Source organism: Lathamus discolor, chromosome 8 (genome assembly GCF_037157495.1).
Source record: "Lathamus discolor isolate bLatDis1 chromosome 8, bLatDis1.hap1, whole genome shotgun sequence".
Taxonomy (NCBI): Eukaryota; Metazoa; Chordata; class Aves; order Psittaciformes; family Psittacidae; genus Lathamus; species Lathamus discolor.
This window is the reverse complement of record NC_088891.1, coordinates 17454913-17469072: the sequence shown is the minus strand read 5'-3', so window position 1 is coordinate 17469072 and position 14160 is coordinate 17454913. Positions and strand designations below refer to the sequence as shown.

The 14160-nt window shown below is 44.3% G+C and overlaps 1 protein-coding gene and 1 long non-coding RNA gene across 6 annotated transcripts in view; one reads left to right on the top strand and one right to left on the bottom strand.

Moving 5' to 3' along the window:
• RORA (RAR related orphan receptor A) overlaps positions 1 to 14160 on the top strand; it is a 400239-nt gene that overhangs the window by 374200 nt on the left and 11879 nt on the right. For 3 of the 4 annotated variants that reach the window (XM_065688643.1, XM_065688644.1, XM_065688645.1), the window contains 6 exons: positions 5130 to 5271; positions 6975 to 7370; positions 10083 to 10204; positions 11357 to 11489; positions 12243 to 12350; positions 13620 to 13730. In XM_065688643.1, coding sequence (XP_065544715.1) covers positions 5130 to 5271; positions 6975 to 7370; positions 10083 to 10204; positions 11357 to 11489; positions 12243 to 12350; positions 13620 to 13730 — 1012 coding nt within the window. The remainder of the gene's footprint in view (positions 1 to 5129; positions 5272 to 6974; positions 7371 to 10082; positions 10205 to 11356; positions 11490 to 12242; positions 12351 to 13619; positions 13731 to 14160) is intronic. The other variant, XM_065688646.1, reaches the window with a different exon arrangement.
• Positions 625 to 14160, bottom strand: part of LOC136018952 (uncharacterized) — a 28057-nt gene continuing 14521 nt past the window's right edge. For both annotated transcript variants that reach the window (XR_010614675.1, XR_010614674.1), the window contains exon 4: positions 625 to 3866. This is a non-coding gene — a long non-coding RNA (uncharacterized LOC136018952). The remainder of the gene's footprint in view (positions 3867 to 14160) is intronic.

The window sequence follows — 14160 nt, the reverse complement described above, 5'->3', positions numbered from 1 at the left end:
TTGCTGTGAACTTTTATGTTACTTAATAGTAACATTAACTTAGGTGTTACTGTATAAATACCAGTGACCACAGGAAAGGTAATTTATTTAAAACCTTAGGTGTTGTTTTAGTTGCAGAGACCTACTTTGCAATCCTAATCTGTATCGTGTATGAAATGACAGGTTCTTGTCAAATTGCTGATCCTGTTGCTCTTCTACAGGCTTGTGACTCCGGCATTTCATATGGTTGAAGTCTTCTGATCCATTTTCATTGTTAAATTGTTTCACGTTAGCAGGAATTTAAGATCTGTAATGAAGCCAGTTACTGTTTTGTGAGAAGTTTTCATTTCCTACCCCACTCTGATGTTACTGGCTGGTTTTATGTAGTTACTGGCTGTGCTTTGTACAAACATCATTGAATACTCCCAATCCATCCAACTACTGAGCTGAATTTCAATCTGCTTCCCTCCATCCAGTGAAAAACAGGTTTTAGCCAGGCTCTGCTTTATACTCTGTCTGGGAGGGCTCCAGTGGCTTATCTATATAGACTAAATTTTTAAAGAGCGGGTTTTTTTCTTTCCAACCAGTGTTGATATCCTGTATGCAACATACACTGGGGGAAAAGGCAAGATGAGGTTAATCACTCAGAAATACGGGTGAAGAATGACACAAAGACTGTGTCACAACGCAGAAATAGAAGTTTATTCTCCTCCGTAAGTTTGGAAATAGTACTGTTTGCAGTAGCATTACTAAGAAGACTTGTATCTGTATGGAGCATTTCTTCAACCATTAGTTGTGGGAACCCAGTAACTATCTTTTGCTCTCTGCTAGGGGTGGTGCTAAGAAAGGAGACTGCTTTGTACACAGCCATTGTTCTCATAGCTGAAAGCTGAATCCTGTTCAGCATTGTCAGAAAACACCTGAACGCTTCAGAAGGACATAGCAAAGCATGTAGTTTGAAATCAGGATTTTGTTAATGAACTATGGCTTTTAGTGTGCAGGTGCACTTACTTGTGCTGTCAGTTCATGCCCAGCTGACCTACAGGTACCTTAGTGTGCCCCCCTCTTTCCTTGCCTGCAACACTTGGTCTCAAAGCCATCCCTGCAGGGCACTGCTGGGCAAAGGTTTATAGGTACCAGCTTTTCCCTCTTGTCTCTTTTAAGACCAAAGATGGTCTTGTTGATTTTAACTACCAGGAATGTCTGTGTGTGTTACTTCAGAACAGTACCTGCTGTATTGTCACTTCCCACCTTGCATTACTTCTGGTCATTCGTTTTCTTTGTTCACTTTCTTTGCTAGCCAACCTGCCATTACTGTAGTGTTGCAAACATGCACCTGAATTCAGGCTTTGAAGTTCTTCTATTTTTAATTGTTTTCGTAGCCAATTCCAAGCAAAACACATTAGAGATGAGCCCTGTTACAGCATGGGCAATCAGGAGCCCTGTGTAACCCAATGAACACAACCTCACTCCTGTCTTTAATACATCTGTAAAATGGAACATTTTGTCTCTGTTTTCAGTGGCTCTATAACTTTGTTGTCAAATACTGCATTACCAAAGTTTTTAAACAGTGTTGTCGCAACACTCTCCTCATTTTACAACTAAACCATATGCTCGATGTTTTAAAAGGGTTAAAAAGTTGATCTGTCTTTCATAGGACAGTGTATTTTTTCTGGTGTTTCTTGATGGTTCGCTTTAGAAAACAGTAAAAGAATGATCCCCCCAACTAATTGTTAATTGCTCAGAATATTGCAAAACTTAATGATACGTGGAAGTCTTTAAGTATTAGCCATAAATCATGGGATTATGAAAAAGCCTTTGTTGTCATAGGCTTGCATACAGTCATTCCAAAACGTCTGCCATTAGGATGCAGCGAGGCAGCTGTCAGCTGTTTTCTTGTAATTAACCAGCCAATGAGCAGCTAATTAAGACATATGTGCATACAGAAGTGGAAGTGGGTATGGTAATGAACTGTAGGAATCAATTCATTAAAGGAAAATTTGTCAAAAGACCAAACATGAGATCAGCATTTCAGCCTGTGCCGCAGTGGAGAGGGAGCCGGGGCTGTGCCGGCTGGGACTTCGGGAAGCACAGCAGGCTTTTCCCCGCTGTGGAGCACACAGACCTCTGCAATACTGAGCACTGAGGTTACTGCGACTACTCAGAGACTGCAGAAGCTGCTATTTACATTTCAAAGTTCTTTTTTAACAAGTTGTTATTCGAACTGACTTGCAGATGAAAAGTTCTTGTGCCCTTTTTTCCCAAACTTGATTTCTTGGCAGCATCTGAAAACCCGTATATTGTGTTGTGTCTAAATAGGAGGCTGAAACGCAGAGATGAAGCTATGGCTTGTAATCTGCTCTGCTCTTCTTCTGGCACCAGGCTAATACATCTGCATAAAAAGGGAGACATGCAAAGCTCAATGAGGCCTCATCAGAATCAGCTGGATCTTTGTGCTGCCGTCAGGAGGAGGCAGGGCTCCACGCTCGCTGCCAGAGCTGTTGCTCAGAGCCATGTCCCACGGTGGCTTCTGGAGTGGGGCAGCAGTTCTGTTCCTGTGCTGGATCCAGAGGGGGCTGCTCTGCCTGTGGCCCATTAGGCAACCGCCTGCATGTAAAGTAATGGTTTTCAACATGCATGCCATGGAAAGCATGTGGCCTGAGCTGGTTTGCATAATGCTTGGATGTAGACACGTGTACCAGGCATGCATCCACCTCCTCCTTCCTGGTGGAAAAATTATAGCTAGCTCTGTGCCTCTGGCAAAAGCCAAGGAATAGAAGAACAGAATGTGGCGTCTCTCCTTCTCCTAATGAAGGGGGAAAACCCAACTGAGGAAGAAACTCTATTTACTTACAGAAGGCTCTTGTAATAGGGGCTTCCCCACGTCTTACAATGATAGGAGAGCCCAAGCTTAGAAAACTCACAGGCAAATGACAATAATATAGAAGAAGTTTGAGAGTGAAACACCCTCAGTTTAACTCCATTGGCAGCTCAGTCCTGAGTCAGATATGGGTATGTCTGAGCTCTGGACAAGCTCAGTTTTGTTTCTGGAGTTTGAGGCAAGGGGGGATTTTTGCTTTAGCTTCTGCTGGTGTTTTCAGCATGCCCAGATAACAGTGTAGGGATTGGTTTTAAAAGCACTGTACTACATATCCTGCTTGTAAAGTGCAAGTGCTTTTAAAGACCCCAGTTTCAGGCAGTCCTGCTCTATTGAAAATTCAGCTTCAAGCTGTAACTTAGCAGATATATTGTACACTAAAATGTATTGAGCAGCTGTGTCTCTAGGGAAAACGTGGAAAAGCAAAAAGTCTGGTTTTTTCCCCATTATACTACTAAAAATAATCCTCAGCTTGACAAGACCATCCTTAATGAAGGGAGATATGCCAAACTGGCAATGCAGACTCAGTGTATGTCTCAGCTAAAGGAAAATGTATAGATCTTTGAGGTGATTGAGCCAGGTTCATTTTACATGTTGATTACGTTGACTTTCAGGACCTCAGTGGTGGCAGGTTTTATACAGTTCATGTGTGAGCACGTCCTTCAGTGTTTGGGGAACTGAAATTATCAGGGGCTGACAGTGTGGAGATGCAGAACCTTGGTCAGGACATCACGGGACAGGTCGGTACCCACCACTGTTCTGCTGACGAATCCCACTGCTCTTTGTGTGTACTTGCACTGCAGTGACAGGCTCCACTAAGGGTGCTGCCGGAGCTGGGAATTCAGCTGTCTGCTACCTAAGAGTTGGTTCCTCCAGGGGGATCAGGCATGGTGCTGGAATGGTAGAAATTTCCAGGGTGTTTCAGGTTTTCACTCCATCAGAGCTCAGTAAGCGCAATACTTTCAGTCTCACTATTGGCAGACATTAAAGAACAGTTGAAAGTTCAATCCTATAGAAACAAGAGACCAGAATGAATGGGTGAGAAATGATGCACAGGAAAACAGGATAAAAACCAGGCATCTTCAGTTTCCTCAATTTTTTATATATTCCATGTTTCCCCATTAAAGCCTTACTTAAAAGGAGCATAATGGGTGAAGACTGGTTCCTCCTCATACAGTGGAGCAGGGGTCTTTAGCTCTGTGCACGGCCATGGTTCTGCCTGAGGGAAGTTTGCTGGGAAGCCTCTTCCTGTTGTTTTAGTTCACCGGTTCTTTGGACAGAATGTACGTGTGCTGAGGGGCTCCAGGATGGGGCCTTTGAATGAAGAACTGGGAAAAGTCCAGCTGTAATTACAAGGTGCCCAGTGTTTCTGAGGAAGTGTTTTCTGTGCTGCGCTCTTTATGAATCCATTATGTGGCAACATAAAACTAAAAGACTGGGCTGGAATGACTCTGTTTCTGCAGCATCCTTGTGAAGCAGGTATTACGCACACACCAGCTGCTGTTTGGGCAGTCTGTGGCTAAAACATGCCATGCACTTCAAAGCAAACAGCTGGCATCCTGCTTACCAGCACCCACAGTCCTGATGGAGGGATCCAAGTTGGGACTGCTGCCAACCTTGCAGCGCTCACTTTGCTGGGAGGGGGGTCTGCCCATTGCACCTGACTTACAGAAGAGATAACACATAAGATGTGTTTCAGCTTCCTCCGTCCTGGCAGATCTCATCCCTGTGCTGAGCTGAACAAAACCTCAAACCCACCAGCATCAAACTAGTTAGGAAAAAACATCTTTAAAGCTTGTTCTTTGTCGAAGGCCCCGCTCTGCATCGCACACTGTGCTAAACACAGGCATCCCTGGGGGAGGCTGGACACCAGAGCCTGCCACTGACATCTCCAAAGAACAGGGCTCCTGAATCCTCCCTGTTTTGGAGATCTGTGCAGACCCTGGGAAGACAGGAGATCTGGGTCTCCAATTAGTTTTATCTCATTTGGAAAGGATCAGTGTATCACATGTGATGTGGGGTCTGTAAAACCAGTGAAAAAAGGTGTAGTTCCTCTGTGTGTCACAACACTTCCTAAGGAACTGTTTCCTACTGGTTACTGGGGTTTGTTTGCTTCTAGAAGAGAGGGGAAAAACCAGCCAAACCCACGATACTTTCCTCAGCTGACTGTAATGCACTTGAAGTTCCATGTCTGTTGGTGTGCTGCCTTTCCGAGTCTTTCTTTACTCCATCACTTGGCAGCTTCTTGACTCATGTTTTGTGATTCTTACAGGGCTTTTTCAGGAGGAGTCAGCAGAGCAATGCCACCTACTCCTGTCCCCGGCAGAAGAACTGTCTGATCGACCGGACCAGTCGAAACCGCTGCCAGCACTGTCGGCTACAGAAATGCCTTGCTGTGGGGATGTCTCGGGATGGTGAGCTCTGCTGACATGCGCCTGAACTGCAAAAACCAAACAGCATTTAGCATTTTAGTGTGTTCTGCTAAAACAGCCTAGGCTTTAAGGTTCATTGTGCATAGGGCTGATAGTTGAGATCATCAAGAGGGGTTTATTTGTTGTTATATATTCACATTAAATAGCTATGAATCGGGGCACATATGAAGCTCTGGGGTTTACTCTCTTTCCTGCTCATCCAGTATAGTTTTCAGTTCAGAGCTTTGCCTCTGGTCACTTCTGGAAGATGCAGGTTTTAGTCTGATGCCAACACTTTTTCTCTGTGTCCGTTCCAATATATATGTGTCCGTTATATATATATGTGTCCGTTCTAAATATATATATATATATATATATAAATATATATATGTGTCCGTTCTAAATACCCCACCATAGCAGCAGGTAACGCTCTGGTTGCTGTATCGGCACAGATTAGGACTGCTTCACAAGACAGAAGTTTCAATGTGTGTGCAATGAATTATAGGAAAAACACAAATTGCAAATAGCACCGTGTTTTTTCAGAAGTTCCGAAGAAAATGAGTTCCGCTGCTGAGAATAATAAGCTCAAAATTAGACCCAGTGTAACAGGGAAAACCCACCTCTGTAAAATGGAAGCTTCTGGAACTCAGCTAGAACTGGATTTGTGGCTGATACTTGTGTGCCTCCCCCAGAGATGTACCAAAGCTGCCATCTCCTACCCAATTTGAAGATCTGACTCAGTCTTTTCCCCTGCTGGTGACAGCAACGCTGCATGTTCTACCAGCACATATGCGTTACTCTGTGTACAAGAGGCCTGATTAAGGAGAGTAACGTCTTGAATTACATTGTCTGAAGTTTTTTATTGGGCATGAAACTAAGAACCTGAAGCAGTTGATCATGTAACAGCTGATCCCTCCGACAGGTTTGCTTCCCTGTAGAAAAGCACAAGGTGGCTGTCACCTTCCTAAAAGAGGTTTCTACAGCTGATACAGGCCCTAGAAATCACATATTATGTTCTTAGGAATTCCTTGGCTGTGGCAAACCAGTTGCCTCTGGCTTACACTTCCTGTGAGTACTTCTCAAAATAGTAACAGTTTCGTGGAGAGATACATACACACACATATATGTGTAGTTTTAACCGTAATTCGCTGGGTAAACACTTTTGCTTGTCGCAATAAGCTGCACTGAAAGCAGGTGCTGTGGTCCTTCCTATGTGCTTTGGTCCTAATATCAATAAAACTTGCTTTTGGTACTCTCTGAGAGAGGCCCCACGTGTTTAGACTTAACTCAGGTTCATGTTGTAGGAGGAGTGTGCAGCTAGCAGGATTTGGACAGTTCACATCAAGCCTGCATAGTCTGTCTTGCTTCCGCCTTTCTAGGTAGGGTGTGAATGCTGAGGAGATGCATCTGTCAACTTTGGCAGGTGTGTAAGAGAAAATCCTTCTGGTATAAAAGTGGGAAGTTAATGGGTTACTCTAAACGAGTAACTTCTAATGGTTCATTTAAGTATCACGATATGATGGTCTTTTAATGAGTAGATCCTGCAGCTACATTACCTGTAACTGCAGAAGTGGTTCTTAGGTCTGTCCATTCAGTTGATTTGCCTTTTATACTGCATCCTTCCATGTAGTATTTAAAGCCCCAAGACAATGAAAGTGCAGTAGTGGGCTTGTAGCAATGTAACGTGTTGTGTGTCTGTGTTTCAGCTGTAAAGTTTGGTCGAATGTCAAAGAAGCAGAGGGACAGCCTGTATGCGGAGGTGCAGAAGCATCGAATGCAGCAGCAGCAGCGAGATCACCAGCAGCAACCAGGAGAGGCAGAACCACTAACACCAACATACAATATCACCACCAATGGGTTAACAGAGCTACATGATGACCTCAGTAATTACATTGATGGGCATACCCCTGAAGGTAGCAAAGCAGACTCTGCAGTTAGCAGCTTCTACTTAGACATACAGCCTTCTCCAGATCAGTCGGGTCTTGATATTAATGGAATCAAACCAGAACCAATATGTGACTACACACCAGCATCGGGCTTCTTCCCGTATTGTTCTTTTACAAATGGGGAGACCTCTCCAACTGTGTCCATGGCAGAATTAGGTAATGAGAGAGAAAAGCTTCCGTTGTAACTGTCTTAATAGTAACCTTTTGGATTGAAGTGACACATGCAGCCAGGCAGTAGAGAGAATGCTGCTTTGGTAGAGTTGTGGGCATGTGTGGGCATCCTCCTGTGATGGGCACAGTACCCTCACCCCGGGGACATGGTGAACACCTTATGGAACTGGACTAAAGATCCTGGGAGCTTGTGGCTGGTCAGCTCTACAAGCATTGGTTTTGGTGTCAGTCCTTGTAATAGAACCCTTTGAATGCTGATTAGTGAGCCCATGGTTAGTGCTGAGAAACAGAGCGTTCCTTTTGCTGCAGATTGGTTTTGAACATTTTATCCTCTCTTCCATTACCTCATACTCTTATTTTCTAATGAGAAGTCAGGAGGCTGATTTTCTTCTGCTCTCCACCTGTACCTGGGAAACATGAACCCAAAGCACCAGGGTAATTGGAGGCAGTTCTGCCACTGGTCAAAAAGAATCTGGACCCAGATGCTGAAGAACATCCTAGAAAGTAGCAAGTTCTGGTGGTTTCCCTTACACTGACCACATTAATGAGCACATTTTACTGTCAGTTCTTTCCAGAGTGATACGCTAGGGCTGAATGCCACAACCATGACTTGTCAACATCTGAGGCTCGAGTCAGAGCATGCTGTGTGAACTGGCTATAAGCAGCCTGGAACAGGCCAGCAGAGAATGACTTTAAGATTCTGTTACTTAGCTAAGCAGTCAGGTGCTTAGAACTGATTTTGCTTGCTTAAGCAACCTTTTTGCTAATTATTCCATTACAAAAAACCTTAAAATAGTTTGAAAATGAGGTGTTCCATGTTAAATGTATCTTTTTGCAAGCTTTTTTTTCAGTTAGAGACAAACAGATGATACAAAGTTTTGCTTGTTTATGTTCGTTTGAGAAGTTTTTCAGAGAGGAAGGGACAAGAAGGCTTATTACCTTTTAATGTCCTTACCTTCTAATGCCCTTTCCTCTTAATGTCCTTCTGTTCTCTGCAATATGATTTGTTGTGACAGACAAAATACTGTGTCTGGCTTGAGTTCAAATAACTTCAGTTACAGATAAGTAAAAACGGGATAAAACATGAGGATAAAGGCTACCAGCTTTGCCTCAGTCAGAAGGTTGTTAATGTTCTTGTGGGAGCCAGTGAAAGATCTACATTAAACCCACAGAAAAAAGAAAGGGCTTTTCCTTCCCAGACCAGGTGCTGAGTTTGGAATGCTGGCCTGAAATGAGCATGTCATGTTGCTTACGCAGTACTTGCATTTAGACGCTACAAAGCGTGATTTAGGTGCCCAGCACTGACACTGCTGAACAGTATTTGGAGAATGTTTGTCTTCCAGACTAAGGTTTCAATTTAGAAAGGTGGGGCTGCTCAATGAAAGTGTTTATTAGGTGTGTGCTGAAACACAGAACTGAGGCTTGTGAGTAACATGGTAATATTTCACCTCCGTATCCCACAAGGGCACAGGGATAAAGCTGTCTGGTGCTGCTGGTGAGAGCAAATGTTTTAAGTACGCACTGGTAAGAAAAGAAACTTGCTGTGAAATATGTGAAAGCTGTGATGGCAACCAAAGTATAAACCACCTGATGCTCTGCCTTGCTGATGTGCAGGTAGCACTTACCATCTGATTTTAGCTCAGCTGTATGTTAAAGATTTTTCAGGTTGTTTCTTATATCAAACTACTGATGCAGTAGGTGTGCACTAAGCAGGTCGATTGGTCCAGCAGTTCCACTCGTAGAGCTGGGTTTGGTTGTTACCAAACCAACTAAGTTTCACAGCAGACCCAGGTCCAGCCCCTCAGCATCATGACCATTCTTGTTTGTTTCAAGCCTTCCTTTTCAGTGATGTAAGCTGTGGGAGATAAGTCACCAGGGCTCTAAACCGGAACAGATGGGTGTGAGAGTCAGGGTAGGCAAGAGAAAGACAAGGTAAAGGTGGAATTCAGATACCTAATGCTATTCACACCTTTAGCGGGGTTCCGAAAGGTTTAGGGAATCAAGTTTTATTAATGAATATAAATCTGCCTCATGGGTCTTTTAAGCAGAAAATGGTTTATTTGGAGTTAAAATGTTGTATGGAAATTTTAAGTAAGTCACATGCAGTTAATGGAGGGACTACTCTAAAGCCTAGAGAAAGGAACCCTTGAGTCTCCAGTGTGGTGTTGGCGACCTTCGCTAAGGGCGCATTTTCCAGCTGTGTTTTTAACGACGTGAGAGCAAAAAGGCCACTTCGCCCTCCCTCCACGTGGCAGTGTCCTGCTCGACACCAGCACGCTGGTGCTCCCTTTGTGTGTCCCTATTAGACGGCTCCGTTGCCTGACGCACAGACGGCTTTCCCGGCGGCAGTGCCTGGCCGGCAGCGCTGCGCCGTGCCCTGCGCCCGCTGCTCGGTGCGGGGGTCCCCGCGGGGCGCTCGCTGGGCTCAGGCGCTCCCGGGCTGCTCCCCGTGTGCGAAGCGCTCGGGAGCTGCCGCCCTGCCCGCAGCCGCAGCGGGGTTCGTTCGTTCTCAAAACCGCCCCAATTCAACCCAAACCGCCCTGTGCTCGGTGCGCGGCCGCGGGGCTCCCCCTAGCGGGCTCTGCCCGCAGCAGCGCCTCGCCCCTGCCCTCCTGCACCGGGGGTCTGCGGGCGCGGCGCGGCCTGCGCTGCAGCTGGGCGCTGTTGACGCGTGTCCCTGTGTGCTCTTCCCTCTAGAACACCTTGCACAGAACATTTCCAAGTCGCACATGGAAACGTGCCAGTACTTGAGAGAGGAGCTGCAGCAGATAACATGGCAGACTTTCCTGCAGGAAGAGATCGAGAACTACCAGAACAAGGTACAGGAGCATGCCGCACTATGGCATGGGGGCTTGTAAAGCATGGTATTTACGTAACACACTGCAAAATTCACTTTTTCACTGCTTTCTATTTACTGTCAGGAATGTATTTGTGTTTTCAAACTAAATAATGTGCTGGCATCCAAAGCAGCAAGATGGCTGGGATATCCTGTCCTTTGTGATCAGGACAGGTACAGGAAGAGCTGTGCTCCTAAAGTCTGCCTGTGACAAACAAGGCTTAGAAGCCAGAGACAGATTTTTCAGTCCTAAACGCCACATTATAGTAATATTTTCACTGGTAATCTCCTGGATCAACAGCAACAACAGAAGCTGAAGCCACCAAGTTGTGTCATTTTACAGGGCTGACAAAGATTTCGGGCAGGTTTCCAGCCTCCAAAGCCTGGCTGTGATCCTGACCCACTCCACCACTGCCACTGGGGCTGCAGTCCTGTGCCGAGGCAGGGGCGGGACACACTGTAAGATTTAATCCACCTTTGGATTTCAAACGTGGCTTCCATCACAAGCTCCTGCCAAGTGGCTACTTCTGGAAAGCTGTCCTATTAAAGCACATTGTTCCTTGAACCTGTTTGTCATTTCCACCAAAAACTATTTAACCTTTAAGAATATAATTTTTTCTACTTGTAAGGTAATTTCATTCTGAATTATTACCAGCACATGAAAAAATCACTACTTTTATGCTGTCTTCATGTTGTTAACAAGATGATTTTCAGATGTGCGTATCGTTATGTATCTTTAGGAACATGAGCTAGTCAGACAGTTCACGTCCAGTACAAACTACAGAAAGTTGACAGGAAGGATGTGATTATGCACTGCTGGTGTAAATTGGCCTTCTCTTTTCATGCAGCTAATAGTATTCCCACTGAAATGACAGGAATCATTCTACTTTGACATTTTTAGCTTATGAAATAAAAGTACTCCAACCTGGATCTCTTCTGACATCCCTGAAGAAGTCTCCCATGTTTGCATTGTCACTCATACACAGGAGGCTTTGGTTAGGAGGTTCATTCCCATTGTCCAACAAGCAGACTGTAGCCAGGAGTGCTGGAGAGAACTTGCTCGTTTTCACTTGATGCAGATGGGCTTTCCAAAGCTTGATTAGTAATTGTTCCTTTTTTCTTTTCTCTCAAACAGCAAAGGGAGGTAATGTGGCAGTTATGCGCAGTCAAAATAACAGAAGCTATACAGTATGTAGTGGAATTTGCCAAACGCATTGATGGCTTTATGGAACTGTGTCAAAACGATCAAATTGTGCTTTTAAAAGCAGGTATGTGGGTCAGTTTGAAGGTCTGCTTCTATTAGTTTTGATTGAGGAAAGTGTTACCTGTATACAGGAATTGTATATGAATACTGTGTCCCTGCCCGTGGCAGGGGGTTGGAACTCTAGGTGATCTTTAAGGTCCCTTCCAGCACAAACCATTCCGTGATTCTATGATATATACATATGTTGTACAATGATCATTTAAAATAATACAAGGGAAGAACCTTGCAAATTGTCTGTGTGAAGTAATCTACCTCCTTGGTTACTCTGGGTAGAATGAGTTCAAGTCTACATGTGACAGTTTCGTTATGAACAAAGGAAGCAACGAGGGTGTTAAGATGGAAACGTTGGAATCAAGTGTTTTATTTTGGCTTACTAAGAGTGAGTGTTTCAAGGTAAAAATCCAGCCTGTCCTGGGCTGGATGTTGTAGAAGTAATGCAGTTTACAAATACTGGACGAAGTTGTCAAAGCTTCATCAGCATAAATCTGAGCGAGCTGCTTTGACTTCAGAGACTTCATTACTCAAATGGAAGTTATTTATTAGTGTTAACTAAGTGGCTTTAACAAAAACTTCCAAAGGGGGTTATGGGAATTCTTGTAATTCTACAAGCAAATCAAACTGTGCCCTGCCCAGACACCTGCCGCCCTACTTGACTGGTACTGAATGAGTACAGGGCATAGGAACATTTTGAAGCCTCACTTGCTTTTCGCAGCAGGTCTCAACCTCACTAGTCAAACATACGTTGTTTCTGTTTTAGGGTCTTTAGAGGTTGTGTTCATCAGAATGTGCCGTGCCTTTGACTCCCAGAACAACACAGTCTACTTTGATGGCAAGTATGCTAGCCCAGAGGTTTTCAAGTCCTTAGGTAAGGAACTGTCAAGTGTTGTATCTTAATAAAAACAGCATAAACATATTAAGGCAAGGGGAGAGCTGCTCTTTGTTGCAACAGCAGTAAAGGACTGTCGGAGCTGTAATTCAGCACTTAGATCAGAGTAGAGCAGTTTGGACGCACTTGTTGACAGCAGAAGCCCAGATTTCATAGCTAGAGAAACATTTTCTAGATTGTGTTGGAAAATGCAGCAGATTTTAAGCTAATTTTGGATATACTGATGTTAATGCTTTGGAGATATTAACAATGTTCTGTAATGTGCAAAGTCCAGTTATTTGCAGGTAAGATACTGTAAATATATATTTTTTTATTATTAAACTGCAGTTTATAATTTGGAATTTCTGTATGGTTTTGCTAGTTTTAAAAGGCTGCAGTTCACTGGGTGTAGATTTGGGATGTAAGCCATTTTGGAGGGCAGTGAAAATATGGCAGCAGAGGATGCTGCATAATTACTGCAGTAATCTCTGCCTTTCTCAAACACTCACAGTACAAGGTCAGGGTCAGGCAATTCAGAGGATGCAGTATCACATGTGGGTTCCAGTGAAACAACTTTCATTTGTTAGCAACTACATCCAGACATTTAGGCTGGGTTGGGCTGTGATGGGCAGAGGAGAGCCCTCCTTCCATCAGGTTGTAATCCCCTTCAAAGCAGGGCTCCACTTTCTGAGCTTCTAACAGCATGTGTAACAGCAGCAGTAACCTGACTTACACCTGTGTGAACGAGAGAACGTGTGACAGGAAAAACAGTTCCTTTTCTGCATGAAAAGCTTTCAGACTTTGGCTTCTCCCTTTGCTCCTGCATGTACCTTGCATGCCTCTCCCCTCGCCCTCTGTGTGCTCAGCAGTCTTACTTTCAAGTACACATTTTGAACCTCCAGTCCACAGTGACGTAAGGAAGTTCCATTTAGGAACAGAAACAAAGCTAAAACAATTCTGAGTTTTAAAATGGCTTGGGTTGTATCCATAATTACCCCAGAAAGACCAAATGTGGAAAAGATGCAGCATGCCAAGCCTTCATAATCCCGGCTGCCAGGTGTGGGAGCTGGGGACTTGGGGAAATGGCATAATAAGCTCAGGCATGAGGGAGAGAGACCTCACTACCACTGCTTCATGGTTCTTAATGAGAAGACCATTCCCCTAGGAAGTATTTTACCTGTTTTTCACCTCCATCAGAATAAATCAACAGTCTGTAGCTCTCAAGTAGTTCTCAACAATGTGGCATGAGCTATGCCTTCTTTTCGGCAGGTTGCGAAGACTTCATTAGCTTTGTGTTTGAATTTGGAAAAAGTTTATGTTCTATGCACCTGACAGAAGATGAGATAGCCTTGTTCTCTGCGTTCGTTTTAATGTCGGCAGGTAAGAGACAAAGCTGTGCTCTATGTTTATTTGCTAGAGGTTGTTTTTATGCTGTTAATGCTTTTTAATCCTGTTAAGACTTATCCGGCAGTGTGAAACACCATAATGTTTTTGAGTTGCTCCTCCTTGACCAAAATCTGTAAGGGATGCATTAAAACTCTGAATTCAGGCACAGGTTTGTTCAATTGGAAATCCTAATCTAAGCCCTTGTTTTCCAAATTTTCACCTCACTGGGGACACTCAGCTTCTTCGTGAAAGCTTAAACGTGACTGCTGGGTCAGCCAGGGTGAGAGGCAGGAGGTAGCCACTGAGTTTATATGGTCAGCTTTCAATTGTGAAAGCCTGCAGCTGCAGCAGAATTCTGCCAAGCACATGACAGAATGCTTGCAGTGCCACCCCAGCTCTCTAAAGCAGGGTTGCCACTTCACAG